At 35.9% G+C, this 14,713-nt stretch overlaps 1 protein-coding gene across 3 annotated transcripts in view; it reads right to left on the minus strand.

The window, feature by feature from the left end:
• The window catches only part of LOC108708435 (P protein), a 155,470-nt gene that overhangs the window by 72,285 nt on the left and 68,472 nt on the right, over window positions 1–14,713 (minus strand). For all 3 annotated transcript variants that reach the window (XM_018247127.2, XM_018247125.2, XM_018247126.2), the window contains exons 7-10: window positions 10,712–10,869; window positions 8,533–8,615; window positions 7,462–7,615; window positions 78–149 (exon numbers count right to left, since the gene is read on the minus strand). In XM_018247127.2, coding sequence (XP_018102616.1) covers window positions 78–149; window positions 7,462–7,615; window positions 8,533–8,615; window positions 10,712–10,869 — 467 coding nt within the window. The remainder of the gene's footprint in view (window positions 1–77; window positions 150–7,461; window positions 7,616–8,532; window positions 8,616–10,711; window positions 10,870–14,713) is intronic.

Here is a 14,713-nt window from a genome sequence, read left to right on the forward strand (position 1 = left end):
GCCTGTGTCTGTGCATTTATATGTAAATAGGATTCCAATAGATTACCAGTAAAATTATAATGAGAAAAAAAACTTACATCTCCTACTAATGCCAATGCTGCCAGTGCCGCCAGGGAACCCAACATTGCTGCCAGAGTTCTATGAACAATCTAAAAGCACAAAACAAATAAAAATCTGATTTATAAAGCCAACAATAAAATAAAGGAGGCAAAAATTTTAATTTAGATTTGAGAAAATTGTTGTATTTAAAGGAGAGCTAAAAACTTAAAAAAAGATTATGCGTAGAAATGCTGCATTTTGTAGCCAAAAATTACAATTCCGCCAATAAAATTAATGCTCCATGCATTCAACGTTGTCCACAGAAACTCCCCATTTTTGATATTGTTGGGGGATTATGTGTGCCAGTGGTACTTTATTTGCTCACTGAGCTCTAAGCTCCTACTGGGAAGCTAAGCTGGGGAGTTGATGATAATTAGCAGAAGTGTGGTTACATCTGTCATAGCAGCTGATGCTACAGGGCTGATTCTGTATTCTGATACAGAATGCACTTGTTTATATGAAGCCATAAGATATGAAACCAAATTACTATATACTTAAATTTTATACAATTTATATAAACTATATATGGTGAGTGGGTCCAAAGATAGAACTGACAGCAGCCCAGAGCATGCAGTATGAAACAGTTGAAAAATTTGGGGGTGGGGACTACAGTGGGCACAGATATTCACTGTTGTGGCCTTGGACTGACACAGAAGCCCAAAACCTGGGGTTAATAAGTACAATTACATATTGGAAGCACAGCAATAACTCTATAGATATTCCATGAGAATGATAGCCTCCCACTTATGGAAGCATCTAACCCATCAAAGATACAAGGTCTAAGAAAGCATGTTTGTATGAAACTGAATCTCAAAGAAACTTTTGTCTTGGTGCTATAGTGTAACACTAATGGCGTCTGGCCTTATTTGATTACATAGAGATACAATAAAAAAAAGGACTGAATTCCAGAATGCAAACAATGTACATTCTACATGTTACGGTTATAATATACATTATAAAAATGAATTTACTGATACACATTTATATTATGATTATCATTGCTATAGCTTATTTATTTGCCACAAAGTTATATAAGTGTCAGTAATTCTTGGTTGCCAGGGATAATGGTAAATCATTAAACAGGAAGACCCTGTTTATAAGGTAGAGATACCCAAGATAAATTGGACACACCCTTAAGCAGAGGTGTTTACAAGTTTGAGTTAAGGCCCCTGGTCAAGCATTTTTTACTCTTCAATAGTTACTGGTATGTTCGATGCACTGAATATGCATTTGAATGTATTCTCTTTCTTTTTGTCTTTATATCGGGCCCTCCTAGAGGCAGTAGCACCACCCAATAGGAACTACTACTATTAACTATTAATAATAATCCTGTTCATTGGTCGCAGTTTGCTTCAGGCCTAGTAACTTAGAACAAGATGTTTGCTTTCAAATGGTAGAATGCTGCCTGATGTTTGGTAGCTTTGTATTTGAGCATTTTTCCTTTATTATGATATATTACCAGATGGCCTCATACAGCAAACATTAAAATGTGGCCTTAGACCTGGGTCTACATTCTCTATATCACAGTAGCTATTCTATGCAAATGAAGTGTGGGGCCCAATTCAGTCTCCCTTAGTGAAAAGTAGCAAAACAATTGTATTGTGTTTTCCAGAGCGGTGGCACACAATGGAAAAATTATGCCTGCCAACATACAAACTTCCAGGGAAACTATTTAATGACAAAGCTATAAAAAGGAAAAAGATCCTACAGAGGAAATGCAACAGTCCTTACATAATTTGTTATTAAGCTATAAAATGTATGCTTTAATAACTATATTCAAAGTTTTCTTCCTAAATAAAATAAGAAATGGTCTTTTGACAATAAAGCATATTTGTTTTCTTAGTTTGGTCTGATCACCATCAGGGAATTGGAGTTCTCTACTCGAACAGTTCTCAGCGAGTGTTAAAGGAAATCCTTGCTTAAAACAGCCTAAAACAATTGATAGAGATCAGTGAACTGCTGAAGAGTTCATTTAGCTGAAACATTTAATAGCATTTTATTGATCTGCAGTACACCAATTTCACTCATTATGATGTCGTGTTGTATAGATTGAGCAAAGGTACCCTCTTGGTGACGCATGCCGTTATTTAACAGAACCATAAAACATTAGCTTTCCTTTAAAACAGTTTTATTTAGAAAGCATGCAAAAGTTAATTCCAGGTAACATATATTTGAAGGCTAGTTTTAAGATACAGAAATTTTATCCTATTTAGAAACTATTCCAAGTTCTAATAAAACCGGATGACAACTAGGTCTTTTGAAGCAAAGTTTATTGGTGGTTTAAAAACAATAGTTTTAAAATGAAATTTTCTAAAATGTTGCCGGTGACCTGTAAATACACATGGCTATTTGACTTGCTATTTTGGCATTTAAGAGTTAGAGATTCATTTTTGAACAGCAAGCATTGTTCTAGAAGCAAACGTACATTCCAACTTGACATATAAGACATCAGACAAAAATAACTTGTACTGTATCTGGGTTTCATTATACACATTCCCAATGAGCCTAGTGTGCTAGTTACGTGACTGTGGTGCAATGGACAGCTTGCAGAGTTGCAATAAACCAATTCTATTGAGCAGGCATTAGCCTTTTGAGTGGTTACCCTCTTGAATAGTGCTCATGTGTGCACTTTTTTTTGTGCCCACAAAATCAAAATTAAGGGGTGTGAAAATATAAAACCATGATCTCCCCACTTATTTTGTCCTGGCTTAAACTGGTTAATTATTTGGTGCAAATTGTTTTTGACAGCTTTCAGGGGACCCAGTTGTGGCAAATGTCTAGTACCTTGTCTCTGTTAATAGGACTTACTTTTTACATCATAGCATTCTGCAACCAGCAATAGATTAAATGTTGCAAAATCTGCTACAGGCCTAGTAACCCTTAGCAAATAATCTGATTTTGTTTCAATATTGGTAGTTGGTAAATGCCTCCTGCTGATTAGAGTTCCTATACAGTGCAAAATATGAGCATTTTATTTAAATATACAATCTTCAAATATTTACTAAATTAGGGGGTTGTTCATCAAAGGGTGAGTTGGAGAGGCTTGTGAGGTTTTTTTAAACCTCAAATAGACTCAACTCGAATGTTTTCTAATTTATGAAAACTACCCTCAAAAACTCATCCTTTGTTAAATAACCCCCGAAAGAGTCAGATGAGATATAGTAAATATTAATGCAGAGACAGAGTTTTTTGTACCATAAGCCAACTAGGAAGCATTTTTTATGTTTTTTTGAAGAATAGGTATAATGACAATGTGGAAAGATATAAGAACTAACTTTGAAGCTGCTTTTACACTCGCTATTCCTTTGAAGTGAAAGTCAGAAAATAGATTTATATTTCTAATGGTAAGTTGCTCTTTCCTAAATTGTTGGCAGATGAAAAGAAATAACCTAACCATGGGTCTTTTGAGGCAGAAAAATATTTGGTGCTGAACATGAACAGCATGTTCCCAGAGAACATAAACATAAAATTGGGCAATTATGGTGCTATCACTGTTCTTGACCCAAATACTGGAAATAAAGTGCAACTGTAACCCATCCTGCACTGCAGCAGTTTATTGTCAAGGCTGAATGCTGCATCCATCACAATATGTTTATATTCCTGGAAACATCCACCTACACAGATTAACCTTCAAATCCAAAATTTAGATTTTTCATGTGAACAAATAACATACCTAACGTAACCTACTCGGTGAATGACTCACTAACCCTTTTTATGCCCAAGAGCAAGGACAAAGATCCGCAAACAACTCTCAGTCTCCGAGAAAGTTCTACCCATGTTTACAGTTCCAAAGAAAAAAAATCTTCTACGCTTGAATGGAACACTGAAAAAAATATCCCTGCAGTGATTTGTTCGAGGCTCTGTTTGAGCACACATTAATCACTGTCTCTCACTAAACTCCCCCGCTTCTTCTTTCTCTCTTTACCTATCTATCCATCTATGAATTTCCACATCGATCCTCCATAACATTAATTTTCCTTATTGGAATCGGTATATTGTCACATTCAGTGAGTCATATTCAATGGTATACCCATTATCAGTACACATGGCCTTGCAGAATAGGTCTACCTTCATTTAACAGAATAATGCTGTACTGTATGCAGTTAAAATGATCATAAACAATGTAAGGAGGAAATAGGCATTACTTTGCTGCCAAGGCAGTGGCTGCATTAAAGTAAAGATATCAAAACCCCAACCAAAGTTGATATTAGATCACAAATTGTTTTGTTCAGTACAAGCTTTTAGGGGGAGGTTAGATGTACCTGAAAAGGGGAGAGTCCTTCCCCTGAAAGCTTATGCTGAACATGCATTACCTGCATTTATTCTCAATGGTCCACATGTCCTGTTGCCTCTGGTTGAACATATTTTGTGTCTATGACTTATAACAATTGTATGTAAGTGATGAGAACCCAGTTTGTGCAGGGTTGTGGGGTGTTTTTGTTTCTGAAAGAATGTTTGGTCTAGGTATTGGTTTCTTTAACCAATCAGTGCCAGTGAAGTGGCACTGCGATTATTCATTTACAATGACATTTGAACATTTGTAGAACCTTTTCCTCTCAGATGGGAGACATAGGGTAGGAGTTATTTGTTCTTATTCGCTTTGCAAAATAATAAGCTCAAGTTCAACCTATATTTTATAAGGCTTTTAGCATATTCAAAATTCTTTTAAGAGGGATAACCCCACTCTTCTAATGATGATTCATTACGTTATTATTTATTATTATTTATTTTCCTTAGAAAGACAGCCATAAGCCTTCATCCAGATAACGTGCTCACCCTTTTAAGCCGGTGACCTGGGTGTATATACCCCAGGTCCTACGCTCCTGAATTCGCACAATCTTGACACAATTATTATAAATTAGGGAAAAGGCCACACTCACCAAAATTGACAAGTGGCCCGGGTGCATCGCCCCGAACCCGTAGCTGAAGGTGGTGTGCAATCAAATTATGTATATTGGCAAGCACTTCGCAGTCCACTCATTGAGTAAAAACTTAGTTTATTTCAGTAGATTAAAAACATATCAATCCTGACATGTATCACAGATACGTATTCATAGGTATTTGACCTATGACTACGTATCTGTGATACAAAACGCGTCAGGATTGATATGTTTTTAATCTACTGAAATAAACTTGAAGTTTTTACTCAATGGGTGGACTGCGAAGTGCTTGACAATACACATGACTTATTCGCTTTGGTTATATTACCGCTGCGAAATATGTTGGTTCTCTATTAATACTTGTTAATAATCATTATATTGCAAAATGATTATTCAGTTTACAGTTCTAAAGTAATCACAGTGGCAAAGATTTTACTGGGTCTAGTAACCCATAGGAATCAAGACATTTGCTTTCTACATCGAAGATGGCTACTTTCAAACAAGTACGTGCTGATCCATTGCTATGATTTAGTGGGCCTTATACAGATTATTTCTACTTTGATTACATCCCCCTATCAATTAAAAGAAAATTCTTCAACATTGTTCTACCATACATGTTATATATGGGCAGTGCAGTGACATAATGACTAACAGTGCTGGGGTCCTATGTTTTATTCTAGATGTTATATGCAAGAAGTTGAAAAGTTCTACCAGTGTATGAACAGATTTAGTCTCAGTACTCTGTATTTCCTCCTGCATTCCAAAAATGTACAGGATGGCCATTGGCTCCTAATAAAACACATTTTTGATAACAGATTCCATGCCTTTATAAAAAATAAATACTCGATTTTCCAGATAACGGAACTTTCCATAATTTGGATCTCCATACCTTAAGTCTACTAGAAAATCAAGTAAACATTAAATAAACCCAAAAGGCTGGGTTTGCTTCCACTAAGTATTAATAATATCTTAGTTTGGATCAAGTACATGGTACTATTTTATTATTGCAGAGAAAATGGAAATCATTTAAAAAAAAAATTAGATTATTTCCAGATAACGAATCCCATACCTGTAATTAAAAACTCTTCTGCAGGAAGAGGTGACACTGTCTATAACATGCAGTAACATACTGTATTCTGACATGGTGCCCTAGGTGATTATTATACAAACATTGTCTACCATGACGTTTTTCAAAATTATAATATCTCACTGTTAATGCAGATTCATAAGTTGTTGCGATGTGCACCAAGCAATGGATCTGGTTTATACAGTGACTGGTGGGGGTGATTTTTGTTCTTGACCATTCCTTTGGTTGAGTTGCTGCATGCAATAGTCTGTTTCCTGGACTATAGGGTTATTCAATAATAACTCTGAAGGTGTCTAAAGGTGTAGATTGTTAGGTATTTTGTGGATTGAGGGAGAAAAGATATGTATTGCATCCATGCATTGCTCTTTGTTTGTGGTTACTTTGAGCTAGTCCATGTGAAAAATATAATGGAGCTTTTGATTAACTATTGTGATTGGTGGGGATTTTGTTTAGAGTCAGTGATTATAGATCGTCTTAACCTTTAATATTGCAATAGCTATGAGAATACATTATAATAAAACCTGCTGGGGGAAACAATTATTATATAACACACACCAATACTGTAGCATATAAGTAACAACTCCTTTTAAACATCTGTTACTTGACAGACAGAGTGATAAAGGGCACAACCATTTTTTTCACTTGGGTTTTTCCCCTTTTTTTGTTACCATGATTATTTAGAAACTTGTTTTATTTTTTATTGCAAAACTTCAACCAATCCAGATTACCTTTAGGACTACCATTTGCTTTCTACTGAGCAATTTCATCCACATACAATAGTATTTCTGTGAAGCTAGATGCATTTGTATGCCATGGTCATGTGTTACTCAGAGTATGTTCCAAAGTTCCAAATAACCACATACTTTTTTGTCCTTCTGAATGGCAAACATAACAAAAATTACTGCAAAGATTGTTATTGGGCAAGCAATGGCATTGAGTTATGGAATAGATTGATTTGAAAAAAAAGCAAAGGGTGGTTTGAAGGATTTAAGACAAAAATTGCGGTACACAAAACACACACCTTAACAGTGTCCCAACAAGTGTCGAATTCAAGCATAAATGAACACATAATACTTCTTCCTATTATCCCGCTAATAAGAAGAAGGGTTTCCTATGGATGCCTAATTGGAGGGACATATATTTGGTTCATAAAGGAATGGCTGCATTCTAGGTGTACATTCAGAACATGCCCAAAATGTCTTCACATTTGTTGAGTCTTATATTTTAAAGTAAATAGTAAAAATCCATTAGGCTTTAAAGAGCATTTGTAATAAAATTCTATAAAGTTATTTTTTAAATCTACTGAAATACTGAACACACCACATAAAAAAATTTGAATACTGTTCTTTTGCTGCTGTCAAAATAAGCAGCTCTGGACAATTCATATTGGCTTACCTCAAATATGATTAGCACGTAAACACCTGCTAAAATGACAGCTGCAATTGTTACTTGAGTCTCTATGCTTGCACTGAGGTACTGATGAGATAAAGACAATGGGACAAGTTGGGTCCCCTGTAGGAATGCTTGAATATTGATTGAAATGGTATCACTGCGAAAAGGTAGAAACACAGCAGCATTTTACATTTTGGTTATTCAAGGATAACTATTTTTACAAATAAAGAAGAATTATTGGAAATCAGCAGTGAATATGAAACTGTATTGCTTATAAGACAGTGGGCCACATTCACTTGATGCGGTGCAGGGAGCAAAGTGCAATTTTGAGTACAATCACCATGTTTTTTTTTTCCACAATGCGCTTATTTCCCAAAATTCTGGCATCATTGTAGACACAAACAGGCGATTCCCTTGAAGCAATTGCACTACCGTAATAGCATTGATTTTACCAAAATGGACCCAACTATATGTGCACTTCATTGCAAGTCTATGTGACTTCATTTTCAGAGTTTGGCATGCGAGTCCGATTCTTTTGGTGCAACTAAACTGCGCTAATTGACTCAGGGCACTGAACAAACCCTGGAGCTACCGTCTGGTCCAGGGGTGGCAACAAAGCAAAGGCAGAGCCTAAGGTGGCAGGATTCTAGGATGGGATGCCTCCTGGACCATATCTCTACAGGGGACTTAACTGTCAGGTGAGAGTGGCAGGTGTTAAGGGTAGAGGGGGTGATGTTGTTGGCCTAGGGGCTCCATCTATAAAATCAACACCTGCTTGTTCCTTTTTAATCATGTCTGGCAGGGACAACATAGCTAAGGGACTTATGTAGATTGTGAATCTGCCAAATCAAGTAACCATGCTTGTAAACAGTAAAATATTTCAATAGAAGATAATCAGAAGACAACTAAAGCTTCTTAGTTATGCTTTATGTGACAGCCACAAGCATCACCTACAACGTGCGCCCACTGGAGAAGCAAGTAAGATTGTAGACACTTTTTCTGTCTGCCACTTCCAATACATACACTTATATATACATATATAAAAAAAACATAAATCTTTCCTGTGCAACTGACCTGTCCAGTATTTCAAATGTTTTTTCTTTTATAATATGTTCCTTTCTCCTTGAGCTCAAAGGCAATGTCCAGTTGTAGGTAACCTGCAAGAAATAATTTGTGTGTGAGCATATTAGTATCATTTTTTACCTTATTGCAATAAGCATTGCTAGAAGTTTGCGGACCATCAGTATAGATAAGAGTTTTGTCTTGATTTTTTTTGTCTGTACTTGTAAAGCTTTTGCTTCCATTTGTCTCTATACAGAGATATGTTATTGAGCTGAAGGGGCTGCTATCAGATAAGCTAGGGAAAAGCCAAATGAGTTTATAGACACAAAAACAGTGCAGGATTTCAAAATCATTCTGCACACAGGTCACTTTCCTTAGTCTGATTAACAGGAATAAGTGCATCTGGAAAAATGATGATGCCACCTATCAATACACATGCTTACAGAGATTAGCACTCATCTACCTTGATCTTGAAGGGAATGTATGAAGGCACCAGATGCCTTGCATTACATCCTCCCTATGCACTTATCTTAATTAATGATCTAGATTTGCCCAAGATGTAGACATATTTTCTCATTGTGCCTGTTCATCAGGGGTGCATCAAATTCATAATATTTGGATATAGATGAATAACAAACCAAATCTGAACTATACTTTTCATATTAACACTCCTAAATATTGGTTGTACCAGGAGTATTAAAATGCAACCAGAGAAATTCTTGATCAGATTCTTAGTATAGACTGGTTTGGCCCTTATTGGGGTTCAATACTCTGGAGCAGGTTTTTCTGATCAGCATATAAAGAACACTGACTGTACTTTAATACCCAGTGGGTGATCTTTAGTTTATAGGGTATTCCTTTGAAATTTTGTTGTCAATACATTTTTATCAAATGTTGTTTTTCCAACAGATCATATAAAACACATCATTATAGCAATGTACATTAACCTTATAGTCGGTACTTTGAGAATACATGTCAATGCTTGGGTTAAACGATCATATAAAGTGGGGCATTGGATAATGTAACTGTGTCTACTTTTCTTTTTGCAAAAGCAAAATTAATTTACTTTTTCCAAGATTTAGGCAGCTTTTTTCAGGCTGATAGCAGTATAAAACTGACTAATCACCATTGGGCATTAGTGAGAGTTTCTGGAACTGATCCCAATAAAGCTTTGTATGGGTTCTTCTTCATGCTGACATGTACAACTGAAAAGATTAAATTATATACCCTGGGCCAAAAGTATTTGGATTGGAGACAAGTCCACCATATGTGCCCTATGTGTGCATAAAAACATGAAATCCACAGAAGCAATTACTGTTGGGGCAAATTTCACAATTCTGGCTGGGTCAAATACCATCTAAAAAGTGCTTTATAGCTTGCCTCCAGCATTACTGTATTAACAGAGCTATTATTCCATACAAATTATATTTTTTGTGACTAGGTCTTCTTACTTGAAATGCTTTTAATTTTTCTCCACTTTCCTGGCTCTATATATGCTAATGAAAATACTGTACTACACTGATGGGCCTTAATGAGGAGAAACTGGTCTGTAGTTGGGATCTGTTCAGCAGCTGTCCTGGCTGTGAAATACATGGAAAACCAGTTTACTGCGGAATAATGCTATAGGTAAAAGATACACAGACATTGCTTTCTAGAGTCTTTCTGTACAGAGTTTGGACGCATCCTCTTCTTGTTATTACTAATGTTTTGGGTGGTCTTTTATATTACTGACCTCTTTTGCCTACCCAGGCCTCCCCTGAGGCGACATGACTCCCCTAGGCAACGAGGCCATCGTTTCTAATGAATTAATGCAAAGATATTATCATACTTGAAGAGGGCAATGAAAACAGTGTGAAATAATGAGGCTTTAGCTAAATCTGAAGATTTAGTCATATAATTCAGTGTAAACAAACCAAGATGGAGATACTTAATTGGCAAACTTTTCACATTTCAATCTGACAAATACAAAGTAATGGGGGAATAGATGCATTTTAAGACTTTTTAGACTAAAGCACATTTCTTAATGTTCCTACAACCAAATGTAAATCAGGTACAGGCAACCTAAGCTGTTGTAGCATTGCCATTGCTAGAGCACACAAGGTTGCATATGTTTGATGTAGTTAAGATACAACACAACAACCAATCGCCCCTTTCCAACTATAAAACCATCCCATAGTGTTTTAATACTAACCTGTGAAGATCGTCTCCTCCTTGAAACAGGGTCCTCATTTTGTGTTATCTGTACAAGAATATATTCATCATTTCTTGGATCAAGCAGATCACCTGCAAATGGTCCATCAAGCTGAAGCTTTAAAAGGGCAGCATTTCGAAAATCTGTGAGATTCCCAGCTTGAGCCAATAAGTTAAGGATTAATTCAATTATATCTGTTAGTGAGTACAGTAAGTACACGTTGCTGAAGAAGAGACACATAATGTCTTACCACATAATTGTAGAGTATTGGATATTAAAACCATTTTGCATTTAAGGACGTGATCTGAAAGTTTGTGCTTTTTAAATCGACTCACTTTTTCCTGAATACTATGTGCCTCTGCCATTCCTTGTGAGGTGACTTCAGAAAACCAAGCGATACGTATGCCATCCCGCTGGCGATTTGTATTCTTGCCAGCGGGGAGGCATTTCGGAAGATTAGTCGCCCGTAGTAGAGACGATTTGTTGCTGGGCAACTAATCTCCTCGTGTGCCACCACCCTTACTGCTGTCAAGTGCCTGTAAGTGTGCAAACGAGGGGTTAACTTCAGTGTTGATCTACCAGAACCTTTGGTGTGCTATTATAGAAATACCACTATTGCCAATTCTTGACAAAAACTTGCAGTCTATAGAGTTGTCTATACAGGATTTCTATCTTGCTGTCCATTGCTTTATGTTGCATGAAAGTGGCATGCACACATCCGTGAATGTTACCAATGTATTTTACAAATTTGAACCTGAAATTGACTGTCATTTTAACAGTGGAACTGTTGGTCCGCTTTCAGATGCAAATTTTGTAATCCTGCAATAAATTCATATTTAGAAAAACTATTTGCTTATGAATTGCAGTAAAATTATTGAGCGCACATGCACACAAAAAATACCCCACAGTTCTATTGATTCAGGATGTGAGGGAGAACACTATTATTCTTTCTATTCAAAGAGTCACTTTTAAAAAATCTTCAATAAATGCAAGCATTCAGAACAAAATATAACACCCGGTTGAAGATTTGTGTATTATATATATTTCAAATAATCACTGTAGTCAGACATTATATCAATCTTTTATTTCCTAAAGGCTGACAGTTCTTATAAAACATTTTCTACTGTATTTTCAAAGGAACAAACTATTAGGATGCAAGAGTACATACTGTACATAAAACCATGTATGATTGCTCAGAAATAAATAATGTATACTGCCCTGATTACTCATACCATCTAAAGACCATTTTGTTATAACGGACAAACAAGTTATGATAGTTTACTTGACTTTCATTTATCTCTTCTGACACCAGGAGAAATAAGCGGAGTTAATTAGTTTAACCCAGATAAGCTGGGTTAAGTAGTTTATTATGTTGATCATCATCATCAAGGGGAAGCATCAGACGTCTATATAAAACTGGAAGTTTGAGGGTTTAAGTACTAATAATCTAAGAAAAAATAAGAGCCCAATAGCAAGATTCTGCACATATTTCTCTAAACAACCCCACACACCTGTGTATATGCAAGGGAAAATAACAGACTATTAGGGATTTTACTGAACAACTGTTCCTTTACCTTTCTTTCAGCAAGGGAGTCTTTTGGGTCCAAACCTCATCATCCTTTCAGTTTGAAACTCACTGGAGATAAGGTATAATGATAAAAAAAAATTCTTATTTTTCTGTTCACATTCTGAGCTCTGGTAACACTCCATGGAGAACAGCAAAAATACAGAGCCACACACACTCAACATTTATGCAGTCAGGATGCTTATTCTCATCATTCTTTTGGTGAAGTAATAAATGGGGTAAGCACCCCGACTCCATATATTTTGAGTGTGTGTGGCTCGTTATGTTTGCTGTTGTCAAGGTATTAAACCAGTTAAGCAGATAGCCAGCACCACCAGTGCAGTGTTTGAGAAAACAGGAGTGGGTCCATTACATATAACACTCCATGGAGCTCAAGCGTCCTGTGATTTTTATTAACTGCTCCAAGTTATGTATGTTTTGTTTTATTACAGGAAAGATGTAGTTTTGCTGAAAGATTTCCCATCATTGTTCCCCTCATCTCCAACTTGAAGGATGTCTCTGTATTGCAGAGGAATTTTAACTGTGCATATTAAACAGGCTGGCCATCTTTCCATGTCATGCCCTATCAATACTGCAACTGAAATATTTACTACTACTCTCAAGTGTAATAGATGCATATAGCAACCTCACTGTAACTGTAACTCCACAAGGTGCAGAGTTATAAACAGGAGTGATTCTGGGAATTTTAGAATCACAATTCAGTCCTTAGAATTGTACAGGTATGGATCCTGTTATCCAGAATGCTCAGGACCTGGGGTTTTTCGGATAACGTATCTTTCCATAATTTGCATCTCCATACCTTAATTCTACTAGAAAATCATGTAACCATTAAATAAACCAAATAGGTTGGTTTTGTTTCCAATAAGGATTAATTATATCTTAGTTTGGATCAAATACAAAGTACAGGTATGGGATCCATTATCCGGAAACCCATTATCCAGAATTACGTAAAGGCCGTCTCCCATAGACTCCATTATAATCAAATAATCCAAAATTTTAAAAATTATTTCCTTTTTCTCTGTATTAAGAAAACAGTTGCTTGTACTTGACCCCCAACTAAGATATAACTAAGAATCCTTATTGTAAGTAAAACCAGCCTATTGGTTTATTTCATGTTTACATGATTTTCTATGTGTGAAGATCCAAATTATGGAAAGACCCGTTATCCGAAAAGCCCCACGTCCCGATGATTCTGGATAATAGGTCCAATACCTGTACTGTTTTATTATTACAGAGAAAAAGGAAATAGTTTATAAAAATGTTGATTATTTAATTATAATGAAGTCTATGGGAAATTGCTTTTCTGTGACTTGGAGCTTTCTGGATAATGGGTTTCCGGATAATGGATACTATACCTGTATATGCTGCTCTAAAAGGTTAGTGTATATTAGTGAACAAAAACAACTATATGGCAGGAAAGAGTGTGATGTTTTTGAAAATATAATAAGCACTGTTAGTGCATAAAATATTAAGGTTAGAAACTCAGCTAACAAGATAGAAAGCAATAAGCATAATCTGTGAGTCTCGGCAGTAGCAGCATGATATTCCATATAATCACACAGCAGATATTTATTGATATTAATAATCATACATTGGGAACACATTCCATCATTTAATTGCACATATTAGCAAATCAAAATCATTACAGCAGGTAAAATCCAAAATAAATGTACCATTATGCAAAAATGTCTACACTCATGCTTGTAGAATAAGGAAAGTATTTTTCTGAATATTTTCCATTAGAGAAGCCTGAAGGAATGTTATGAGTCAGAATAAAACCAGGGCGGTGAGTCTTCCCAGCAACTAATCTGCCTGTGCTGCTGGCATGGAAATGTATTTAAAAACATACTGAGGCCTAAGGACAACACTGTGAAAACAAGGTAATCAAACACATTGTCTGCAATAAAAAAAATTCAAATTCATGCAATGCTGAACACTCACGACTACAACCAGACAGAATATAACAGAATCAATTACCTGATTCATGTAGTTGTGCTTAAATATGCATCTCAAATGCACATCAAACGCACAAGAACGTGCCTGTGTTTAAGAGCCCCTAAAGGACCAGTGACATAAAAAAAAAAAAAAATGTAGAAAAATTTCTTGTACTTAATAAAAAAAAAAAAACACGAAGACACTTTTAACTTTAAATTTGCAAAGCCTTTATTAAGAAATAACTAACTGATTCTCCGCTTGCGCTCCTCTTCAGAAACGGCGACAGGGCGACGATCCATCGTGCGGCGCTCGATTTCTCCTCCCTGCCTTCTATAGGAGATAGCCAGGAAGGATAAATCGAGTGCCGCAAGTGGAGAATCGGTAAGTTATATCTTAATAAAGACTTTACGAATTTAAAGTTAAAAGTGTCTTTGTGGGTTTTTTTTTTTTACAAACAAATTTTTTTAACATTTTTTTATGTT

This window comes from Xenopus laevis, chromosome 2L (genome assembly GCF_017654675.1).
Source record: "Xenopus laevis strain J_2021 chromosome 2L, Xenopus_laevis_v10.1, whole genome shotgun sequence".
Taxonomy (NCBI): domain Eukaryota; kingdom Metazoa; phylum Chordata; class Amphibia; order Anura; family Pipidae; genus Xenopus; species Xenopus laevis.